Source organism: Trametes versicolor (assembly GCF_000271585.1).
Source record: "Trametes versicolor FP-101664 SS1 unplaced genomic scaffold TRAVEscaffold_3, whole genome shotgun sequence".
NCBI lineage: Eukaryota > Fungi > Basidiomycota > Agaricomycetes > Polyporales > Polyporaceae > Trametes > Trametes versicolor.
Window position 1 is genome coordinate 437,761 of NW_007360323.1, and position 21,515 is coordinate 459,275.

General features: G+C 59.3%; 6 protein-coding genes across 6 annotated transcripts; 4 read left to right on the forward strand and 2 right to left on the reverse strand.

The window, feature by feature from the left end:
- Nucleotides 1-244: 244 nt before the first annotated feature.
- Nucleotides 245-2,274, forward strand: TRAVEDRAFT_69672 (uncharacterized protein). The gene has a single exon (XM_008037122.1). The coding sequence runs from the start codon at nucleotides 281-283 to the stop codon at nucleotides 2,036-2,038; it is 1,758 nt and encodes a 585-aa protein (XP_008035313.1). The 5' UTR covers nucleotides 245-280; the 3' UTR covers nucleotides 2,039-2,274.
- A 187-nt stretch (nucleotides 2,275-2,461) lies between these two features.
- Nucleotides 2,462-4,032, reverse strand: TRAVEDRAFT_69673 (mitochondrial distribution and morphology protein 10; the record flags this gene model as incomplete). The annotated part of the gene is made up of 5 exons (XM_008037123.1): nucleotides 2,462-2,609; nucleotides 2,667-3,067; nucleotides 3,127-3,561; nucleotides 3,613-3,882; nucleotides 3,936-4,032. The coding sequence occupies 5 exons, from the start codon at nucleotides 4,030-4,032 to the stop codon at nucleotides 2,478-2,480; spliced, it is 1,335 nt and encodes a 444-aa protein (XP_008035314.1). The 3' UTR covers nucleotides 2,462-2,477.
- Nucleotides 4,033-4,307: 275 nt separating this feature from the next.
- TRAVEDRAFT_142884 (P-loop containing nucleoside triphosphate hydrolase protein) lies at nucleotides 4,308-10,614 on the forward strand (the record flags this gene model as incomplete). Its single annotated transcript, XM_008037124.1, has 16 exons — nucleotides 4,308-4,494; nucleotides 4,547-4,606; nucleotides 4,660-4,758; nucleotides 4,809-4,975; nucleotides 5,037-5,195; nucleotides 5,248-6,246; nucleotides 6,298-7,015; nucleotides 7,066-7,227; nucleotides 7,282-7,423; nucleotides 7,474-7,563; nucleotides 7,614-8,226; nucleotides 8,279-8,715; nucleotides 8,766-8,806; nucleotides 8,859-8,938; nucleotides 8,991-9,012; nucleotides 9,069-10,614. The coding sequence occupies 16 exons, from the start codon at nucleotides 4,308-4,310 to the stop codon at nucleotides 10,397-10,399; spliced, it is 5,307 nt and encodes a 1,768-aa protein (XP_008035315.1). The 3' UTR covers nucleotides 10,400-10,614.
- A 112-nt stretch (nucleotides 10,615-10,726) lies between these two features.
- Nucleotides 10,727-11,200, forward strand: TRAVEDRAFT_118064 (uncharacterized protein; the record flags this gene model as incomplete). Its single annotated transcript, XM_008037125.1, has 2 exons — nucleotides 10,727-10,983; nucleotides 11,038-11,200. The coding sequence occupies 2 exons, from the start codon at nucleotides 10,727-10,729 to the stop codon at nucleotides 11,198-11,200; spliced, it is 420 nt and encodes a 139-aa protein (XP_008035316.1).
- Nucleotides 11,201-12,050: 850 nt separating this feature from the next.
- On the forward strand, nucleotides 12,051-13,478 carry TRAVEDRAFT_162312 (ubiquitin-protein ligase peroxin 12). The gene is made up of 6 exons (XM_008037126.1): nucleotides 12,051-12,210; nucleotides 12,262-12,370; nucleotides 12,423-12,568; nucleotides 12,621-12,728; nucleotides 12,777-12,953; nucleotides 13,007-13,478. Exons 1-6 carry the CDS (start codon nucleotides 12,097-12,099, stop codon nucleotides 13,448-13,450), a joined length of 1,098 nt encoding a protein of 365 aa, XP_008035317.1. The 5' UTR covers nucleotides 12,051-12,096; the 3' UTR covers nucleotides 13,451-13,478.
- A 4,218-nt stretch (nucleotides 13,479-17,696) lies between these two features.
- On the reverse strand, nucleotides 17,697-20,337 carry TRAVEDRAFT_117078 (P-loop containing nucleoside triphosphate hydrolase protein; the record flags this gene model as incomplete). The annotated part of the gene is made up of 9 exons (XM_008037127.1): nucleotides 17,697-17,777; nucleotides 17,837-17,995; nucleotides 18,084-18,161; nucleotides 18,228-18,595; nucleotides 18,655-18,761; nucleotides 18,817-19,064; nucleotides 19,118-19,721; nucleotides 19,770-19,876; nucleotides 19,930-20,337. The coding sequence occupies 9 exons, from the start codon at nucleotides 20,335-20,337 to the stop codon at nucleotides 17,697-17,699; spliced, it is 2,160 nt and encodes a 719-aa protein (XP_008035318.1).
- Nucleotides 20,338-21,515: the final 1,178 nt, after the last annotated feature.

The window sequence follows — 21,515 nt, forward strand, 5'->3', positions numbered from 1 at the left end:
CAGGAACGGGCAGCTCGCGAGGGCCCCTCTGCTCAACCCAACACGCTCTAGCCTCTCCCCTCCCCTTACGCCTCACGCCCCCCTCCACGCTGCTCTATCTATCGCCTCCTGCCCACGAAATATCACGAACGCCCGCCACGACACCTCCTTGTATACTCTCTCTGACACCCCTCACACCCTCCCCGTGGGTGCGTCTCTATTATCTCCCACTGACGTTGCTGAGAGGTGCCTGGCATGTTTACAGACTGCCCTGAACATCCAACACTAGCCCTTCGTATATATGGCCTCCGCTGCAGCACCATCAACGCCCTCTGGAGGTGTGAATACCTCCATGTGGGCCAGCCAGCCTCCAAGTCGTAGCGGCTGGGGTCGCAGTGGAGAACCTGGTTCTGCGTTTCGCGGTTCAGCCCGAGGACGGCCCGGAAGAGGCGGAAGTGGTCGAGGAGGACGCGGAGGTCGGGGTGGACGTGTTGGCGGGCCCAATACTCCGCGCGTGGAGGACAAGCCTTCCAAGCTGAACGGGGATCACAAGGATCTACCTAAGAAAGAACCGTCCGCGCCCCCGCTGACCTCGACTTCCTCTGTAACATCCGCAAGTGATCTGTCTTCCTCTCTGCCGCCGAAACCGTCGGGCCGACCCAAAGAGGTCAAGCCGCCCGTGAGGAAAGCGTCAGAGAGCAAACCCGGGCCCGCGCGCAAGCTCCCTCCAATTGTTGTGAACCCTCCTCCCGTCGCCTCTTCCGACGCGCCTCCCTCCGCAACGACGCCTAACCGCTCACGCCGTAAACGCTCTCAAAACAAAGGGAGCACATCATCCGTCTCATCAAAGAAGTCGCCCTCTACCGAGTCTAGTACGAGTCTTCTGCGCGCGGAGAAATCACCTGTGATCATGAAGGACCTCCCGCCCCACCTGGCCCCGCCTCCGCCGCCGGAGACGCCGTCGTTCGACATCAAGCATGATATCGACGCCCTCGTCGAGCGGGTCAGGGCCGTGGCCATGGACAGACCGCACACTCCGGGAAGCCATATTGACTGGGCGGGCGACGACGACGACAGTCTGCCCGACTTGGACGACTGGGGCGTTAAGAGCGTGTCGACTACGAGCAGCTTGCCGCCTCCTACCAGCCAGCCAGACCTGATCTCCCCCATCCTCGCGGGCGCTCTGAAACCTTTGCCGAATCTCGATTTTGGATCTCCGCAGCCCAGTGTTGCGGCGGATCTTACGGTCGAGAATGTAGCTACTCCCGAGGGGGACCACACACCCCGAGGTGAGCCGGAAATCAAGGCAAAGGCGGCGCATCCTACGAAGGGCAGCAGTCAAACGAAGGCGCTTGTACAATCGTTCTTCAACGGCTCGGCTCAGAATAGCGACCGGGCGCAGGCGAAAGGAGGACTACCGAAGTCTCCGCTGAACAAGTCCCAGCCATTGCATCCGTCTCTTCCACCCAAGCCAGCCGCTGCGGAAGATCCTCCAGTCAAGCAAACTCTTCCCAGCAAGCCTGTTCCGGCCTTGGAGGACCATACGTTGGAAGATGGTACAACAAGCGGCGTAAACAGCTCAATGCACGCGTCCATCCTTTCGGAGGGTCATAACGACTCCTCTTCATCCAAGGATACCTCGCCCGAGCGACAGGGCCTGGGTGCCTCCATGCACGCGCCGTTGTCCTCGTCCATGTCAGCCCCCAGTCACATCACCGCCCACACCACTACGTCCACCCCGTCCTTCCACCCCACGCACGGCCGCGCGCACACCGTCGGCCGCCCGAACGGCTTGCGCATGCCCTTCAGCCCCTCGCACGGCGCGTTCCCCGACACTGAGCGCGCGTCGCACCGGGACCGCATCAATCACGCGCGCACGCACTCCTCGCCGCCGACAGGTCCGGGCACGTCCACCGCCCGTGCGCGAGCCGGTAGTCGCCCCGTCATCACTGGAGCCGCGATGTCCCAGCTCATGCGCACGCTGAATGGTGCGCCGCCGCCGAAGCGCGAGGCCGCCGCCCCTGCTGCTCCCGCTGCGGCTGCCGCGACGAAGGAGTGACCGCCGCCGCTTACAACACTAGAATTGGTGCTGCCCCCGTGTATCGTGTACCGCTGCATATCTCCCTGGTTCCGTGCTGTCCGATGCTTCTCTTCCCGTTGGCTCGATGTTGGCTCGATACCCAGCTCAGTACCTAGTCCCTCCCCCTCTCCGTGTCCTTGTCCTGCGTGTGCTTCCACCCCCATCCATCTACATCCACGTCTATGTCTCCTGTGCCATCCCCCTCCAGTGCTCCGTGCCCCTCCCCATCCCATCTCATGCTTGTATACGATATTGCGTACGTTTCGGACCTTAATCTCCGTGCTGGATCTTTCAGGTGATAGTGTGCTAGTAGTGGCTCAGGCGTCTGGATGCATCTCGCAAATGGAAATCGATCATGACTCTTCTCCGTTATACTCAACTTGCTGCGAGTCGGACCGGTCAGGGTGAATGGGGTGTATTATCCGGAGCTAAAGTACGACAGCTCGAGCCCTACGGATTTTATGGGCTTCGAACGGCTAGAGAGGTTGGAGACGACGCCCAAGCTGACCAGGACGTTCCGGAGCCGTCCTTCCCATAGTAATGAGACGTCCTATGAATATTTCAGTCAGCGTACTTTAACTGATATAGATGAAAAGCGGGCACGCACGGTTGTTGTCGACACTTTGGCTTTCACCACTCCCTGGACCTCGTCAGCGAGCTCTGAGACCGAGACCGACCCCAGGGCCGACGGCGGTTCGTCTTCTGTGGGCAGTGGAGGATGATGTTTTCCGCGGCGTTGCCACCACTCTGCGCCTACGGACCACTCGCTCTCATAGCTGTAGACGTTGAAGTCGAAGCGGGACGCGAGCGAGAGGTCGCGGGACACTCGTGCGGCATACGCGCCGGATATATGGCCGAGCATAGGGTTGAAGAGCGCGGTGATGGTAGTGGGTGGCTGGGAGGGCGGGCCGCGCGGGGTTGGACTGGATGGCGAGGATGAGGATGAAGGGACCTGGAAGGATGGCGGGGTTGCGTCTGGTACTGTGGTGAAACGGATACCGGTAGACACTGAAATGCAGACGATCAGTGTTCACGAGAGGTGCCGGCGAATGTCAGGTTGCACGCACCTCCCGCGCTCTTCTCCTTCGCGCTGAAGTAGAACTCTCCGCCAACAGACACTCGGCCCCTCAACCCGCCCTCCATCGCCTCCTCTTCGTCGACCCGCTTCACGCCCGACCTCCTGCCCGCGGACGTATGCCCCGCTTTGTCGCTGTCGCTCTCCGGCGCGGGCCCGACCTTGCCGAAATTGTAGAGCGAGCGGACGCCCCACATCCCGTCCTCTGCACTCCATGTGTACTCGGTGCACCATTTTCCCGTGTCCTGCTGTAGGCTGAACATGATGTTGCTCGCCGGGCCGTGCCCCTTGGACTTTTCGTATGAGATGGGTGCACGTGGGTCTGAGATCGCCGCGACCATGCCCTGGAGGGTGGGCGTTATTCGGGTTGAGTACAGAGCATCAAGTCGACCCGTAGGGACATAAATACGGCCGTATAACAGATAGTCTGCTTGCACTGTAAGAACTTTGCTTGGGCACGATGCTCGGATGGGCTTACCTCGGGTGTCGACGCGCTCGCCTGCTAGCCATTCCTCCTCCTTGCCCTCGGGTTTTCGCGGCTGGTCAAAGACCTTGAAACGGTCGACCATGTCCTTGAAGCGGACGTCGCCGGAGCCCTTCACGTCCAGGTTACAGCTGGTGAATATATATCCCACGGAACCATTTAGGGAGGGCAGCGCATTCATGGAATACGTCGTCTTGAAGAGTGAGTTGGGGGACTTTGATATGGAGAAATGCAGCCCCCGGGGCACACTAAAGTCGAGCAGCGCTGTTCTAGCCGTCTGGGCGAAGTCCTGCAAGGATGAGAGCGAAGCAGCGTACCATTTGACGAGCGCGTGAGGTTCGCGTATAGATTATCCTCATTCCATCCGGTCTCCCTGTAGTAGCTGCGCAGAACATAGGAAGCGAAGGGGTGCATGGTCGCGAGTTGGGAGAGCTCGGCAAGGCAGTCGGAGGCAGTCGGCCAGCGACTTGGTCGGCGTCTCGGAGAGAAAGGCGCAGTGGGGAAGCGCCCATGGTTCAATATGGGCGCTCTTTGATTGATGCCCACGGGTATGACGTTGGGTCGGCTGGCGGACCGTCGGCTACCGCAGTCACAGTGAAGACGGCCTGCCTCGACGCGGCCTGCAGAACTTCCAGTTGGGCACAAAAGCTCGTTTGAGCATCCAAGGTACCCTCATCACTCCCACCACCATGGATTTGGATGACTTTGACGCTGCTGTCGAGCAGCTCCCCCTCGACCCTGGATCCTCAAACGCGCAAAGCCCCAAGGATGCGGTTCGCCTCATCGACGCGCAGTGGTACACTCCAGTCAGCAGACGGGGGCGGTGGATGGACCTCATCGGAGACTACGCCGGAAGTGAACCATTCGTTGTAGATGGTGCGCATCTACCGTTACTCTTTAGAGCTCGCGCACTGAACACATTGGTCAGGCGAGGCACTACTACAGCTCGTCCTCGACGACCCTCTACTTGCACTAGGGCGCACAGATGGTACAGTCAATATACAGTACTGCACGCCGCGGAAGTTGAAGCAGAGTTTATAGATGTCAGTTTCCAGATCGTCCACGCGATCTACACCATGGAGCGTGTCCTACACGAGATCTCGAGCCGCTCCGCGTCCTTCGAGATTGTGTTCTGGCATGGTGAGAGTGTTCACTCGGCAGCACCTTCTAATCTAACAGTGCTCCATCAGACAGACGCTTCCTCACGCTTCAGATCGGCGAGGACGAACACACCTCGTCGTCCCGTACACTGGCGCGGTCTATCCTCTTTAATCACTTGAGTGCGCTAGATATCCCAGTCCACACGTTTCTGGACACCTCAGATCCAGCCTGGTTGGCATATCGAATGCATACGAAGGTAAAATGCTCGCGGATCGGAGACATTACATTAGCGAGCTGACATGCTTTTAACGCCGTAGCCTATGTTCGTGATGACTAACGACGGAGGAGTCGTTGAAGGAGCTGCGTCAACAGCGCACACTGAACGAATCCTGCTTCAGCGTGTATTCATTTATACCCTCCTAGCCCAAGGCATCTCTATCACGCTGTTGAAGGGTGCTGAGTACCGAGACTCCAAGGTAGGTTGAGCGCACCAACCCGACACTCATGTACTGACATGGACAATCGCAGATCCTGTCGTTTGTTTACGAGCAACGTGTAGACGGTGATCCGAAGAGTCGGTTCCAACACGGGTTCTGGCTAGCCGTCCAGAATGCGTTGCAGTCGCTGACCGCACAAGAAACCGACCTACGTGCAGGCGATACCGCGACACCGCTGGAGGATGTCGAGTTGCTCCCTGCACGCGAGTTGGCCGTCGACCTCGTCAACAACCTGTCCGAATCTAGCGTATCGCAGCATGAGCTCTTTCCCGAACTCCTTCAGCTTTTTGTGGCACACATCCTCTTCGTGCCTCACCTCGGCTTGAAGGAGCGAGCTCAACCTCCCGTAGTCCTTCCCGCAGCCCTTTCTGACCACCTACACACTGCGTTTCTCCCGAGAGCATTCCTTGACCTCGAGGATGCCGCCTCCGCGGTCACCGTGGACGGTCGGGTATTTGCTGCGCTCCTGGACTATGTTCTCAGAGCTGAGCAACCATCCCTCTCCTCGATGCTTGGGCCTGAGATCTCAACGGCTGTGGAAGAAATATGGAGCGAATGCAACATACGCGCCCCCGACTTCGTCGCCCTCCGCGCTCGCTTCCCTCCTGCCCCGGTCGCTCCCGCGCAGGATGAACCTGAGGATCGTCCCTTGAGGCTGCTACCCTTCGAGCACCTTCTGTTCGATGAGGAACTTGCCTCCATTGCCCTCGATGTTGAGGTGGACAGCGGTGATGAAGACGAAGACCCCTCTCACCTCGAGTTCAACACCGTCTTCAGCGACACTCAACACTGGCACAACCACAAGCGTGCCATCCTTCCCCCGCATATGGGTGGAAGCGATACGCATGTCCAGCTGACCGAGTGGCAGCGCAAGCGCCAGCTCAAGAGCGAACAACGCTTCATGGCCAAGCTGCAGTGGCAGGCGGAGACCCTCACTGGCGCGTATGGCACTCCCCTGCAGCAGATGGTCATCCCCAGTGCCGCTGTTGCAAGAAAGTCGAAGGGAGCTCCCGCATCTAGTGCGAAGGCGGTACGTCGGAGTGTTTGCTCCACAAGCGTCCTCGGTAACATTGAATTGTAGGACGCTGCCGCTTCAAAACCCAGCAAGGGCGGTGCAGGAAAAAAGGGGAAGAAGGAAGTCATATCCTCTGCAGACAAAATTCGCCAGGCGAACCAGGCCAAAAAGCAGACGAAGGAGGATGACTCCAACGTCCAGTGGTGGAAAGACCAGCTCAAGGACATCGAGGAGAAGTCGGTCCCCGCAAGGATCGTCGCGATCGAGAACCTCATGCGGAACAAGCGCACGAAAGAGGGCTGGCTGGCCGTCGAAGCGCGCCTATACCGCCTCCACTTGGAGTTCTTGCGCTGGCTTGCCGACCCCGCGCAGGATTCGGCGGCGGCGCGCGACCGCTACAGCGTCACGGCCATGTGCATGTCCAAGGAGATCTTCGAGTCGAAGGAGCTCTTCCCAACGGCCGTGCGCAAGCTGGCTACGTGTCTCGCCGCGCTTGGGTTGGAAGAATACATCGACGCGTGGGCGGACGCAGCGACGGTGGTGAAGGAGGACCGCTTGCTCAACTTTGACTTCGTCAAGCTCGTGAAGTCGAAGAGCGGCCACGTGCTGCACAAGTGGATGCGCATCACCGAGGACCCCGTTGTGTGGCAGTTGCGCCTGTTCGGCGAGTACATGGACAGAAGCATGGACAGCCAGAGTGACCCGCGTGTGGCGTTCAAGCCTGACGCCTGGCAGCGCAAGGTGCTGGACTGCTTGGACCAGAACGAGTCAGTCTTGGTGGCCGGTGAGTACCTTGTAGTATCGCTTCAATCGAAAGCTGACTCCGAATGACAGCTCCTACCAGTGCCGGAAAGACGTTCATCTCCTACTACGCGATGGAGACGTTGCTGAGGTCGTCTGATGATGATATCCTCGTTTATGTTGCTCCTACGAAGGCGCTCGTCGGTCAGATCGCCGCTGAGGTCTACGCGCGATTCCGCAAAGAATTGGGCACCAGTGAGTGAAATCCTCATTTGAGATGGATATTTTTTAAAAATCCTTCGTCATCAGAGGCGTGCTGGGCCATTCATACGCGGGACTATCGAGTGCACAACCCCCAGAACTGCCAGATTCTTGTCACAGCACCGGAGGTGTTGGCGACGATGCTCCTGTCGCCTCCTATGGCGAAGACATGGACGCCGAGAATCAAGCGGTGAGTGTCGATTCATCGTGTCTGTGTGTAGTGTCTGAAGCGGAACCCAGGATCATTCTTGACGAGATCCACACCATCGGCCAGCAGGAAGGCGGTGCCGTCTGGGAGCAGATTATCCTCCTCGCTCCCTGCCCACTAATGTAAGGGAATGTCATATCATGCGTGGAAGGTACTAACGTCGAGGTCACAGCGGTCTTTCTGCCACCATTGGAGAACCCGAGAAGTTTAATGCATGGCTCGCATCCGTCCAGGAAGCGCATGGATTCAAGCACACATTCATCCGCCACCCCCACCGATACTCGCATCTCCGCAAGTACACGTACCTACTCCAGCCAAAAGACAAGCCCGCACCCTTCAACGGCCTCGCCGAGTACCGCAAGACCGAGCGCCTGCGCTTCATCCACCCGATATCTATGCTCTCGTTTGGGGCTCGCAGCCTGCCTTCCGACTTCTCGCTGGAAGCGGCGGACTGCCTGTCCCTCTTCTATGCGCTTGGGGATTTCCGGGACCGCCTTTCATTCGATCTGGATGCGCTGGATCCTACGCGCTTCTTCCCGGATTCAAAGGGAACCCTCCTGAAGCAGAAGGAGATCCTGCGCTATGAGGCGGCGCTCACGAAGGAGATCTCAGAAATGATGGAGTCGAACGATCCACAGGACCAGGATTCGGTATTGAACGGTGTGATCAGGAAGGTGTCCGATCCGATGGTCGAGACAGCAGACCAGAGATACATCCCCGCGGCGCAGGAGTTCTACACCAACCTGATCACCTTGGTGTCGGATCTGCAGGCGAGCGGAGACTTGGTGAGTGTTCAATTTTCTTTTCGCGTGAATATGTACTTATCATCCTACTTAGCCGGCTTTGTTGTTCAACTTCGATCGCAAGGTCTGTGAAAACATGGCGCAGGCAATCATCGATGTTCTCGAGAAGACTGAGGAGAGGTGGCGCGAGACGAACCCGGAGTGGAAGCGCAAGATCAAGCAGTTCGAGCTTTGGGAGTCGAAGGCCAAGGAGCGTGAACGCCAGGCAGATCGGCTCAAGAAGGCCAAGAAGGATGACGAGCCTGCGGCCGATCGGGACACGAGCTGGGAGGCATCCTTTGACCCTGACGACCCGTCGCCGCAGTTTTCCTTTGCGGGCAGCTCGCAGGCGTTCTCGAAGGCGGACCTCGATGATGAGATTCGGTCTCTCGGCTGGACCTCAACCCCGGACTGGGCCCTGAAGGCTCTGCGGAGGGGTGTCGGTGTGCATCATTCTGGTATGAACAAGCATTACCGGACGCTCGTTGAGAGGTGAGTAACGCTTCAAAGCTTATACGTCTACCGTCTCATCGTGCTGTCAGCCTCTACCGTTCAGGATTCCTGCGCGTCGTCATTGCCACAGGTATGTTGAATGTAGCGGTTACATACTGTAGATACTGAACATAGTCTTCTAGGAACATTGGCGCTTGGTATCAACGCCCCCACCAAGACTTCGGTGTTCTGCGGTGACTCGCCGTTCCTCACTGCTCTCATGGTAAGCGTTGTCTGGAGCGGGTCATTTATATCATACTCACCGCTTCTCCTAGTATCGCCAATGTGCTGGTCGTGGTAAGTGATTATTGTGGATCTTGTCAACATGGTGGACTAAAGGTAGTGAACCATAGCCGGCAGGAGAGGTTACGACCTGCTCGGGAAGGTTGTATTCTATGGCCTCGCGATGGACAGGTGTCAGCGACTCGTGTTGTCGAAGCTGCCTTCACTCGGTGGCAACTTCCCGCTAACATCGACCATGGTCCTCCGTCTGTTCAACCTTCTGCAAGGATCGAACGACGCCCCTGTTGCGCGCGACGCCATCCGGAGTATACTCCGTCTGCCTCACATCACTTTCGTCTCCGACGTCGGCCGAGAACAGCTCTTGCACCACATCCGGTTCAGCATCGACTATCTTCGCCGCGCTGGTCTTCTCGACGCACAAGGCAACCCTATCAACCTTTACGGCGTCGCCGCTCATCTCTACTACACCGAGCCGAGCAACTTAGCACTCATTGCCCTGCTCCGCCACGGTGTCGTCCACAAGATCTGCAGCCACGCCAACCCTGTTCGGGCCAAACGCGACCTCCTACTCCTTTTGTGTCATCTCTTCGGCCGTCGCTACCTGCCGAAAGCGTATGCATCCGCCACCAATCTCAAAGCGATCACGCAGAAGTCGCCGTCTGTGGTCGTTCTACCTCCCCTCCCGGGCGACGCCCGCAAGGTGTTGCTTGAGCACGAGCAGCACATCAAGCGCGTCTTCACTGGCTATGCGTTGGCGTACCTCTCGCAGCACCAGGATGCCTTGGGCGAGGACACCAAGCTTCCGTTCAGCGGGAAGACCGTTTGCGAACCGGAAAAGGAAGAATCGTCGCCTTTCCGCGAGCGGCTGCAGCGTACGGCAGTGTCCACCTTGGCACGCTCGCCGTTTGTTGCAACCTCGGGACACGGTGATTCGTTCGGCTCGGTATCAGAACTGGCGAGTACTGCCCGGCAAGGCCTCCATGTGTCCGAGCACGCCATCCCCTCCATGCGCCAATTCACTGCTATCCCAGGCGCAGACAACGACGAATTCGCGCTGAACGCGTACCTCCTCGACTTCTACACGCACGGACAGACCGCGGCGCTGAAGACGGCGAACGGTATCCGCGACGGCGAGGTGTGGTACGTCCTCCAGGACTTCACACTCACTCTCAAGACGATCCGCACGGGCCTCGTGCAGCTGCTGCAGAAGGCGGGCGCGAATGCGAGTCGGGCGGAGTCTGTTGCGGGCGACGGGGTGTCGGAGATCGACAGCGGGTACGGGACCATCGACCCCGCGGAGGCGGACGACGTGGACAGCGTGGACGGCGCGGAGTCGTACAAGCGGCCGGTGGGCGTGACTGACCGCGACTGGAGGGTGTTCGAGGTGCTGAACGCGGTGACCGCCGAGTTCGACGAGAAGTTCCGCGCCATGTGGGCGTGAAGGCTGCACCAGTCTCTGCTCGGTCTCCTCGTTACGATCCAAGTTACTACTAGCATCTGCTACTCGTCGATTTGCTTCCGTCCTGCACCCTCACATTATGCAATCGCTCTCGTGTTTTCGCCGCAATCCTAGATATATGCATGTATCCACAACACTGCCCCACATAACAAGATGTACCACCTCCGTAGTTGCAATATATAGAACGGAGCTTGCCCCTACTACTTATGCTGTGGCTGTGTGGGCGAGGGAGGAAGCAATCGCGCTTCCTAAAGAGGCTTCTCTTTGCACCATGACCACGAGCATGCCACCCACTGCTCACACCACACGATGGCCTTCTTGTTCCCCCAGCCGTGTCCAGAATTGCCGGAGTACCAAAACCTGCTCCTCAAGGGACCTTACCACGCTTCGGCGCCCGTACACCTACTCTTGTCGCATGCACTCACAAATCCTGACGCAAAAGCGATCCTCTTGTCACCTAACCGGGCCTCGTTCAAGGATGCGCTAGTCGACCTGGACGACGAATGGCTGGACCGTAACAGTGGCCACGGCCGCGTCGCATACGCCAGCCGCCGAACGGAGATATAGTGAGTGCCATACGATATCCGAGCCATGACACACTGACGAACGCGACGCTGTAGCTATCCGCCGACGCTGGCGCACCTGCGCCTCTTACTGTCGATGCTGCATGAATACGACACGACCGTCCACCACGAGAAGACGACACTCGACGCCGCGCCGAGTCTGCTGGTGCTGCACGAGATATCCTCGTATCTTGACAACGCGTCCTCTGAGACAACGTAGGTCCCCTTTAACGTTGAGCTTCCGCTGCGGATGCCGAGTGTAGTATGCACACAGGGTGTCCGCGTATCTCTCTGTCATTTCCTCCGCGCTCGCATTGACGAATTCATGGTCTCCTCGACAGTACGTACCTCCTCTTTTTGTCGGAGTAGTTACGCTGAAACATGGTGTGGCTTACAGTCCCACCAGTGGCAAAGCCTCCAAGCTGGTGGTCTTCGACTCGGGGCTGGCGGAGTTGAAGCTGCCCATTCTACGCCCTCTTTCCTTCGAAGACCAGACGCACGACGTACAGCGCCACCGAGACGCGTTGTCTGTGCTGCTGGAAAGATATTTTGAGTGGTGCGCAGATGCGCAAGTTCGTGAGTACCTCGGACTGTATGCGTCGGTTGTTGGACGTGAAGACTGATTAGTGGTCAACAGACGAAGAAGCGCAACCAGGCGAGGACCAGCCGGACGATGATGAGGGTGAAGCAACTTCGCCAGTCGCTCGTTCACTGACTCTCAAGCGCTGCCGCGGAGGTGGAGAAGGCGAGGGTATGGTGTGGCAGTGGACTGAGGTCGAGCATGTTCGCGAGAACGGCCGGCCATATACCAGCTTCCACTGGAACGAAACCGAGTCTTGAATTTTGTGTATCGATGTCACATTGCCTCTCTGTGTTTGTCTTGCCAGTCAAGGGGTGTTTGCCACATCGTTTACAGTAGGAGGTTGAGAGCCTCATGGCATGATCGCAAAGGGCGGCAGGCGCTCGGCATGACCTAGCTGCTAGCATATGATTACCGCCGCAACAGACGCTCAAAGCGCCTCCCCCACACCGCGAACGGTGACGTTCAAGCGGCTTCATGCGGTCCTACTACACGCTTCCTCATAACGTCGCGTCCCTGCTACCACCGCCTGCACGATGGAGTTCTACAATGACGTGGGCGAGGACCCGCTCAAGCCGACGCTGTTCGAGCTCGTCGCGCAAGAACAGCTGAGAGACCTCCTGCAGCCGGCTCTGAAGTACGTGCTCTCGGTGAGGGAACACGTTTCGATCACTCTCCGCGGATGCTCATGGGTATTGTAGGTGTTCGCGCAATCATACCCTCGATACTTGCTGCGGATAGTGAACCGACATGAGGAGTTCTACGCGCTGCTCATGTTCTTCGTCGAGAGGCATTACCTGCGCACTCAAGGTCCGTACCCACCACCTCGCGTCTGGGACGGCTTCATGACAATGTTTCGCAGGTGCATCTTTCGCGGAGAACTTCTATGGTCTGAAGCGACGGCGGACCCCGCTCTTCAAGACCGACCGTGCGCGGACCGCGTCGGGCGGGGTGTTTGCTGAGGAGAAGCTGAGGGACAGGGAGATCTGGCGTTCACTGCTGCTGCTGGTACGTCATAAACACCTCGGTGGCGACATTCGGGGATATTGAAGCAGCACAGGTGGGCCTCCCATACGCGCGTGCTAAGGCGCAAGACTATTTCGAGGAGCTCGGCGGGGGCATTCAGCACGACCTCATAGAAGAGAGCCGACAGCCAGTAGTGGACGAGGTGAGTATCGTATGATTCTAACATTGCCAGTATCCTGACGCCGCGCAGTCGTGGAAGGGGCGCTGGAGAAGAGCGTACAAGGCAGCGTACCCATGGCTTAACACCTCCTTCGAAGTATGGCTGCTGCTCTACAACGTTGCATACCTGTTCGAACGGACGCCGCACTACCGCCCATGGTTGTCGTGGGTGGGCGTCGACCTGCGTCGAATAAGCGCAGACGATATGGTAAGGTTGCGCACAGCGCATGCGGAACTATGGCTGACATGCCTCGCATATAGCGTGCGGCACAAGCCGGAGTGCGCAAATCCCCAAGACCGCCGCCTAAAGGGATCATCGCCGTCCTGAAGTATGCGCTGAGGAGATCGCCGCGGCTGCTGCTAGACTCGCTGAAGGTGCTTCTCCCGACGGCGATATTCTTCATCAAGTTCCTGGAGTGGTGGTATTCGCCGTCGTCGCCTGCGCGGTCGCTGTCGACGTCGCCGCTCGGGCCCGCGGTCCCGCCGCCGCGGCTGCTGCCTCCCCATCCGCAGGGGGTGAGGGTGGACGACATCGAGTACGGGGTGTGTCCGCTGTGCCGGGAGGTGCTGGGGAACGCGACGGGGCTGCCGTCTGGGTATGTGTTCTGCTACGGGTGCGCACACGAGTACGTAGAGGAGCATGGGCGATGCCCTGTGACGCTTGTACCGGCTCGGCTGTGGCAGCTCAGGAAAATCCTCGTGTAGGGTTCCAATGTGATTTTGACGATTGAACGCACGTTCGTCCGATCTGATCCCCGCGCGACCCGCGCTGTCGGGCGATAATCGAGATGCGGGATCTGTCCGCATATGGGTGCACGTGGGTCAATTCGCTTCGTCTCTCCCGCAAATACTCGAGCCTCTCCCGGACGGCGAATGGACTCGGACGCCCGCCGTCCTCCTCGCCGCCTCCTCGCTTCTCTCGCGTTCACGGCCTCGCGCCAGCACCCTCTCTCCGAGTCTTCCTGCCGCCATGAAGGTCCTCTTCCCCTCACTCTCCCCCCCGCGCCCCCGCTGAACCGCACATGCAGTTCGGCAAGCAAATCCAGGCCGAGCAGGTCCCCGGGTGGTCCGCGTACTACCTCGACTACAAGGCCCTCAAGAAGATCATCTCTTCTCTTTCTGCCAACCGCCCGCCCTCAGAGGCGGTCGCGTTCACGTCTTCGAGCGATGTGCGTGTCGGTACATACCACAACTTCAGGTCATTCGTCTCATGCGGCGCCACAGGTCCCCCCGCCGACAGACGAGCCTCCATTATACGCTGCTCTCGGCCAAGATGATGATCGTGGACCCAGTTTTCAGGCCCACAAAGCTGCGTTCTTCTTCAGGCTCGAACGAGAGCTCGAAAAGGTCAGGTCTTGTGCGCATCCATGCCTTACGGATGCTCATGCGCCGCGCATAGATCAACGCGTTCTACCTCGAGAAGGAGGCAGAGCTCAAGCTGCGTCTAGAGACACTACTGTCTAAGCGACGCGCAGCCGCCATGCGCGTCCTGCCCGACCCGCTCGACGACGCGACCAAGAACCACGTCGAATGGAGTGCCGTCGAGGAGGGGTTCCGGCTGCTGGAGCGAGATATCGGGAAGCTGCAGGTAGATGACAGCGCCTGCGTGTCGCCGAGCTCATCATACACACCTCCCGCCTCTCCAGCAATTCGTTGAGATCAACGGCATGGGCTTCCGCAAGATCCTCAAGAAGTGGGACAAGCGCTCTCGATCGACGACGAAGGAGCTCTACCTCGCTCGTCAGGTCGAGGTGCAGCCAGTGTTCAACAGACAGGTCCGTCGCCGGTTATCGCGCGCTGTGCCTGGGAATGACTGATATGCTCATGCTTTCGTAGCTCATTTCCGAGCTGGCGGACACTGTAGCGGCGTGTTTACTGGACATCACGGACCTCTCCGTAGGGCTGGGAAACGAGCTCACCGTTGCCGAGGATGTCATTCTCAGTCACCAGCTCAACATCGACCGCAGCGTGCAGATGACGCCCTTCTACGACCTCGAGAGCAACCTCCGCAAGGCGGTTGCAGATACAGACGCATCCACAATCCGCGATCTGGTCCGCTACTCCGACTCATTGGCGCAGTCTCGCGAGGCCCGCAATCATGTCACCCGTATACTGTGGAAAGCCGTTCTTGACGCCCCACAAGAATTGGCCGACCTCATCCTGGCGTCAACTGCCTCCCCGTTCGACTACACGTTCGTCGACGATATCAACGGGCGGACATGCTTACACGAGGCTGCCATTGCAGGTCTCCTCCGGCTAGTCGACCTCTGTCTTGCTGGAGGCGTACAGAAGGACAAGACGGATGCGTACGGGCGTTCCGCGCTCCACTATGCCGCCATGCATGCACACGGAGCCGTCTGCCAGAGGCTCATCCAGGTCGGACTCCCTCCCAACATCGTTGACCTCGACAACTGCACGCCTCTCATCTATGCGACACTCAAAGGCTGCGTGGTCTGCGTTCAGGCCCTCCTCGAGAATGACCAGGTCTCTGTCCGGACTCCGGGCGCAAATACAGATCTGATGCCTCTGTCGCTGGCCGCCCGTGCGGGTCACCAAGAGGTAGTCGTCCTGCTCTTGAACTACGGAGCCCCTAGCCTCCCGAACACCAATGGCGAGTACCCGATGCACCTAGCCGCGCAAGAAGGCCACGCAGACGTGTGTCGCATTCTCTCCCGCCAGGAGGGATGGGATGTGCCGGACAAATACAACGAGTGGACGCCGCCTTTCCATGCTGCGCGATTTGGCCGCGATCGTTGTCTACAGGTCTTGCTCGAGGTCGGCTGCCGCATCAATGTGGTCGACGAGTCTGGGAACTCGCCGATGTACTATGCCGCCTGGTATGGCCACCGAAATTGTGTCACGCTGCTAGTGGAAGCCGCTGCCCGGGCTCAGGCGGCTCACCTCCCTGCGTCTCGCTCATCCCCACTGACCGACACTCAAAGATCTTCTGGTACAGACTCCGATATCGACGCTATACCTTCCTTGTATCTGCCGCCTCCAATGATGCCGTACCGCGTCTACGGGCACAATTACCTCGACAAGACGGCGCTCATCCAGGTCACTATTGGGCATCTCACGACAAGCTATGGGGCCAACGGCCCGCAACCATCGTCTGCCGTGCGCCTCCGCCATCCACTTGTTGGACCACAATACGACGATCGACATCTACACGCATCTCCGCTGCTCAAGCTCGTGATGACGGCGACGCCCGTGGTCACTTCTGCCCCGTATAGCATTCCCCTCCCTATCCGCGACCAGAAGATTGTGTTCACGTTCCAGGTATCATCGCCGGACGCCCTCTCATTAGAGTTCTCGTTGTACCCCAACTTCGGGACGAAAACGATTGGTCGCGCCACTGCGCTCCCGTCGCTATTCCAGGCAATCCAGAATAGCGAGCCCTTCACGCTTCCTATCTTGGATCCAAGGTTGCATGTCATTGGAGAGGTACGATCCTTCTTTCCCCAGTGTTCTTCGCGGTATTTATATTTGGCCAAGGTGTCGTATGAGGTCAACGTGATATCTCCCTTCAATGGAGTCAAACTTGAGATTGGAGGAGCGGTAGAGACGTACTGGAAGTCGCTTGCCATGCCTGTACCGAGTGGTAGTGCGAAGATCCTGCCCCCTCGCGCGCCCCAGTTCGGGCGGCCGCTAGGGTCCGCGCCGACGTCCCCGTCGAACCCGACCCTCGCGATGGCCTCGGGCCACTCGCTCACACACTCCTCGGTGACCGGGAGCTACATCTACGTGACCGTGCAGGTCACCCGCGATCTGCAGCCCGTCATCTTCGCGGACTGGCGGCTGCCGGACGATCAGTACGAGCTCGGCGTCGCGGACGTGACCCTCGCGCAGTTCCGGGCGCTCGCTGCCCGGCTGGGGCGTGGCGGCGCGGTGCCGGACGCCGCGTCGGCGCCCCCGGCGGCGTGGGCGCGATGGATCTCGTCCTCGATGATCACCTTCCAGGACCTGTTCAGGGTCAGTCCCGTCCGATCTCTCCTCAATCTGCTAAGCTCATCAGGGTCGGCTCGTCGTGTCACTTCTGCAGCTCGTCCCGCCCTCGTTCGGCGTTTGTGTGGAGATTGCGTACGCCCCGCTCCGCGTGCAGCGGCGGCACTCGCTGCGGCACCAGCTCGACTGCAATGATGTCGTCAACGCCGTCCTGCGCACCGTTTACGACACGTCGTCGCTCGAGGGGCAGATGGGCCGCCGGCCCGTCGTCTTCACGTCTTTCGCCCCAGACGTGTGCGCAGCGCTGAACTGGAAACAGCCGAATTGTACGTGCTCTCTCTCGCCCCCTCCGCTCCTGCGCGGCACAAGGTTGACTGACCGGACGCGCCGACAGACCCCGTATTCCTGGCGTCGCAGTGCGGGGAGCGGAGCCGCGCGCCGCCGAGTGCGACCGCGCTCGACATCGACGACGTGCACGACTACCGGCTGTGGAGCCTGGACGCGGCCGTAGAGTTCAGCAAGCTGAACAATCTCCTCGGCGTGATCCTCGACGCCGGCCTGCTGGTACGTTTAGCCTTTGTTTAGTGTGTTCTGCGCGCCGTGCTGAGCGCGCCGTCTATTTGCACAGGCACGCGTGCCGTCCCTGATCCAGGGCGTCAAGGACTTCGGGCTGCTCGTGGGCACGTTCGGGCTGCGCGAGGATTTCGAGCGGCTGCCGCCGCCGTCGTCGGCGGCGGGCGCGGGGGCGGACGCGAACGGGGTCGACGCGGTGCTGCACGATGGGGTGCTCACGTACTTCAACCACGGCAAGCGCGGGCTGGGGCCGCAGGGGATATAGGGCGGGCGCATGTATCAGTAGCCGTATCAGTAGCGCGGGCCATTATTCTTATGTGTATTTCCGAATTAGTCGACGGCGGGCTGTGCCGCATCTAGTACTACATAGAAGTCTTCCGAACAAACCAAATGTATACCAAATATTAGATTTCCGGTTGGGGCGTGCACCTGGTCAGACGGAGGCGTCGTACATCGCGGCGTAACGGCCGTTCTGCGCGAGCAGCTCCTGGTGCGTGCCGAACTCTGTGATAGTCTGTGTGGAACGTCAGCGACTGCGGAAATGTGGTCGTATTATCCCAGAAGAACACTCACGCCGCTCTCCATCATCGCTATCTTGTCCGCCCGGCGCGCGGTGGAGAGCCGGTGCGTGATGAACACGACGGTCTTCGTCCGGTGCCCATCGGCGTCGCGCGAGATCTGCTCGACCGTGTCGAAGAAGTGCTTCTGGGCGTGCGCGTCAAGCGACGACGTCTGCGCAGCCACCCGCAAAACAAAAAACCACGGTCAGCGGAGGCTCCGTCCGCCGGGGCGCGCGTGCCATGCCATAAGAGTAACGTACCGGCTCGTCGAACACCAGCAGCTCCACCTCCGGCCGCTGGGCGCGCATGAAGGCGCGCGAGATTGCGATGCGCTGCCACTGCACGGCGCCACGGAACGATTCGTCAGACGCGCCTGCTGCGCTTCGATGCAAGAAGGAACGCACCTCTCCCCCGGACAGCCCGTGCGGTTTGCGCGCGGCAGAGCCCGAGAACGCCTCGCAGCCGCCGTGGTACGACGTGTCCCCGTCGAGCGTCGTGCGCACCCCGTCTGGGAGCGAGCTGACGAGGTCCTCTGCGCCGGCGAGCCCGAGCGCGGCGGTCACGGCGGCGGGGTCGTGCATGTCCGGGACGAAGCCGATGCCGACGTTGCCCTTGACGCTCGTGCTGAAGCGCGAGAAGCCCTGGAAGACGGCGGTGGCGCGCGCGTGCAGCTCCTGCGGGCGCACGGTGCGCGCGTCGAGGCCGTTCAAAAGGAGCTCGCCGCTGTCGAAGTCGAAGATGCGGAGGAGCACCTTCGCGAGCGTCGTTTTTCCTGCACGGATAGAAGTGAGCCCACTTGACAAGGGTTGCTAGTGGTAGACGGTTGCTTACCGGAGCCGTTGCAGCCGACGATGGCCACTGTTTCGCCGGCCGCGATGCAGAGCGTGACGCCCCGAAGGCTAGGTTGATTGTTGCCCGGGTATGTGAACGAGACGTTCCTGCGGTGGGTATAAGTAAGTGTCCAATAGGAGGCTAGGGTAGGGGTCAGCTCACTTGATGTCAATGGCCGCCCCACTCGGTGAAGGGCGGTAGGCGACCGCGCAATCCGCCGCAGGCTCAAGACGGGGCTGCAGCTTCGTGGCGGCACAGAACGCACCCATCAGGAACACCCCTTGGAACGCCATCCGGAGGGTCTGCAGCAGCGCACCCGCGGTGTGGAACATGCTCTGTAGCGTGTTGCGGTACAGCGTGAATGCGCCGAGGGAGGAGGCCGAGGAGTTGAGCACCAGCAGCACTGGAATCTAAGCAGGGCGACTCAATTCGGGTCCGCGGAGGAGGAATGAACGGTACGCACATGCTCAAATGCAGAGAACGCCCCTGAAAGATATATTTGGGAGAGGAAGCGGGAGGGCAGACCCCTCTCACAGCTCTCGTGGCGGCGCTCGACGCCGAGGAGCGCTTTCCGGGCGCGGGCCCACGAGCGGAGGATCCACGGCGCGAGGTCAAACAGGAGCACTTCGGGGCGGTACGATTCGCTGTGTGCGAGGTGGCGCATGGCTTCTTGTTTTGCGGTTAGACGGCCTTCTAACCGGGATGTGGGGTTATCCCACGGCTGAGAAGCGCTGCTGGACCAAGATAGAAGGGACGGAAGCGCGGACAGGGCGATGGAGACGAGAATTACGGGGAGCGGGGTAGTACCGAACGTCAGAGTGGACAAGATCCAGAGATGCGTCAAGAGCTCGGAAACGAGTGTAAAGATGCGCATGAAGTCTAGGGGAGAGAAAAGTCCGAAAGACGAGAAGCCGCTGAAAGAACGAACGAAGATGTCGGCCTCCTGCAGGAGATCGCGCACGAGCGGGTCTGAAAGAGTGGGTACGTCCGGGCGAAGTCGGTACTCTAGTTGGGCGTGTTCCACTAAGAAGCGAGCGGAGGCGTGTACAGTGTTCTCGTTGGATGCCCTGCAGACAGTCGGTAATGATTGTAAAATGTAGAGTTCGGCAACTTACGCGATACTATCCACAGCAGTCTCGCATCCCATCCGTAGTAGCTCGACTAAGGCACGCCTGAGGAGCTGGGATACCATAAAATTGCCTGACAGTATGGATTTTTGTACCTAAACCTGACAACATGAGACTACAGGCGGCCGATGGAGCTCATCAGACGCACCTCGTCAATAATTAGGGCGTGTGAATAGCCTCTCATAGCGGGAAATGCGCCCCGCAGAAGATCGAAGCCCACCATGACCGATATCCTGAACGGATGCATCTGCCATAGTTGGTGGAGTATATCGAAGGCGCACTGCTTGGATATCTCGGAGGCTAATACCACGTTTTGGTAAGTTAGCGGCCGAAGTCCTCCCGGCGGCAAGATGTTCCCAGGACATTGTGGGTGTTGCCGAGAGGCAGACCATAACGAATGGATGTCGCCTCCTTGGCGATGATTTAATGGCTCGGGATGCTGATCAGATGCAGCATTTTTCGAAGGAACGGAGGTGGGAATGCGCAGAAAGCACGCAGGAAAGGCCTCTGGGAAGGAAACGGCGTTAAATAGCAGCGAGGTCAGGGAGTGGGGCATGCTGACCGTGCAGCAGGGAGGGGGAACCAGCAGCAAATTTCCAGGGGATATATAAGCTCTGCGCACGGCCGGGGCATGGAGCGAGGAATGCCCACGCCGGGGTCTCTATTGTTATGCGCTGACCTCCGCACCGCAAGATTGGATCGACAGCGCTTGCTTCATTGCGAGCGAAGGCATTTTATGGGAAGGGGGTACCGGGGATGGCGGTCGGCGCATACGGCATAGCGTATGCGGTGCGAGCGTTTGGCGTCACGTCAGACCCTATGCGCAAATGAATGATAGGCAAAATGCGAGATGAAGGGTTGCCAACAAACTGCGAGCTCACCTGCCGTAAGTGGAATCTTCAATCGCAGTTATTCCGGCAGGGCTGGCAACGGCCTCCCTTTGATAATTCCCCCGGCGGCGACCAGGAACAGCCGCCGGGCGTAGCCTTTGTCCTTACCCATTTTGGCCGCCTTCCACGCCGCTAGAAGTGGCGATTTGACCACATCGATGTCAGTGCGCTGATGGGGGAGCGTGCTGGTCGTGGCGGTTTGCAGGCAACAGCGCAGGCTGGAAAAACAACGGGCATGCGCGTATTTAGGGCAGGTGTCGTCATCGCCTGAGTTGTAGGTCCAAGTGTGTCCATCCTGTTCCTCAGACATAGCATCGACGTCAGACATGCCTGCATCGCGCAGAGTAACGGGTCCGCTGCAAAAAACACGTCTGAATTATGCTCTCATTGCTGAGGGTGATGCTTCTCATGACGGCGCGGCTGCGGATGATCTTCGTGGTGCGAGAAACTGGATGTAGCCTGCACAAAATCGTACAATCGATACATCCCATGCTCGGCATGAGGTCAGCACCACGTCAATCGTGACTGAAGCACCATCAACGTCACCGCGGCCTGGGTCAACAGCACGCGAAAGACCGTGGAGTGACCACCAGCGATGCGCATCAAGGTGCGGCCATACCTTAGGTAGGGCTCCGGACGTCCACGAACAGATGGATGCTGATTGCGCCAGGGTCTACATCGACCGCCGCACCCACGATATATACTCCGGAGTCATTGAAAATGATCACAATGGCCCTAGGCCGTGCTAGATCGTCAGCTGAGTATCGCTTAGTGGGTACGGCAGGGCCTGCTTGAGACGGATCGTACGACCGGGCCTCCCAGCCGCAGAGCCTGTGCAACCTCG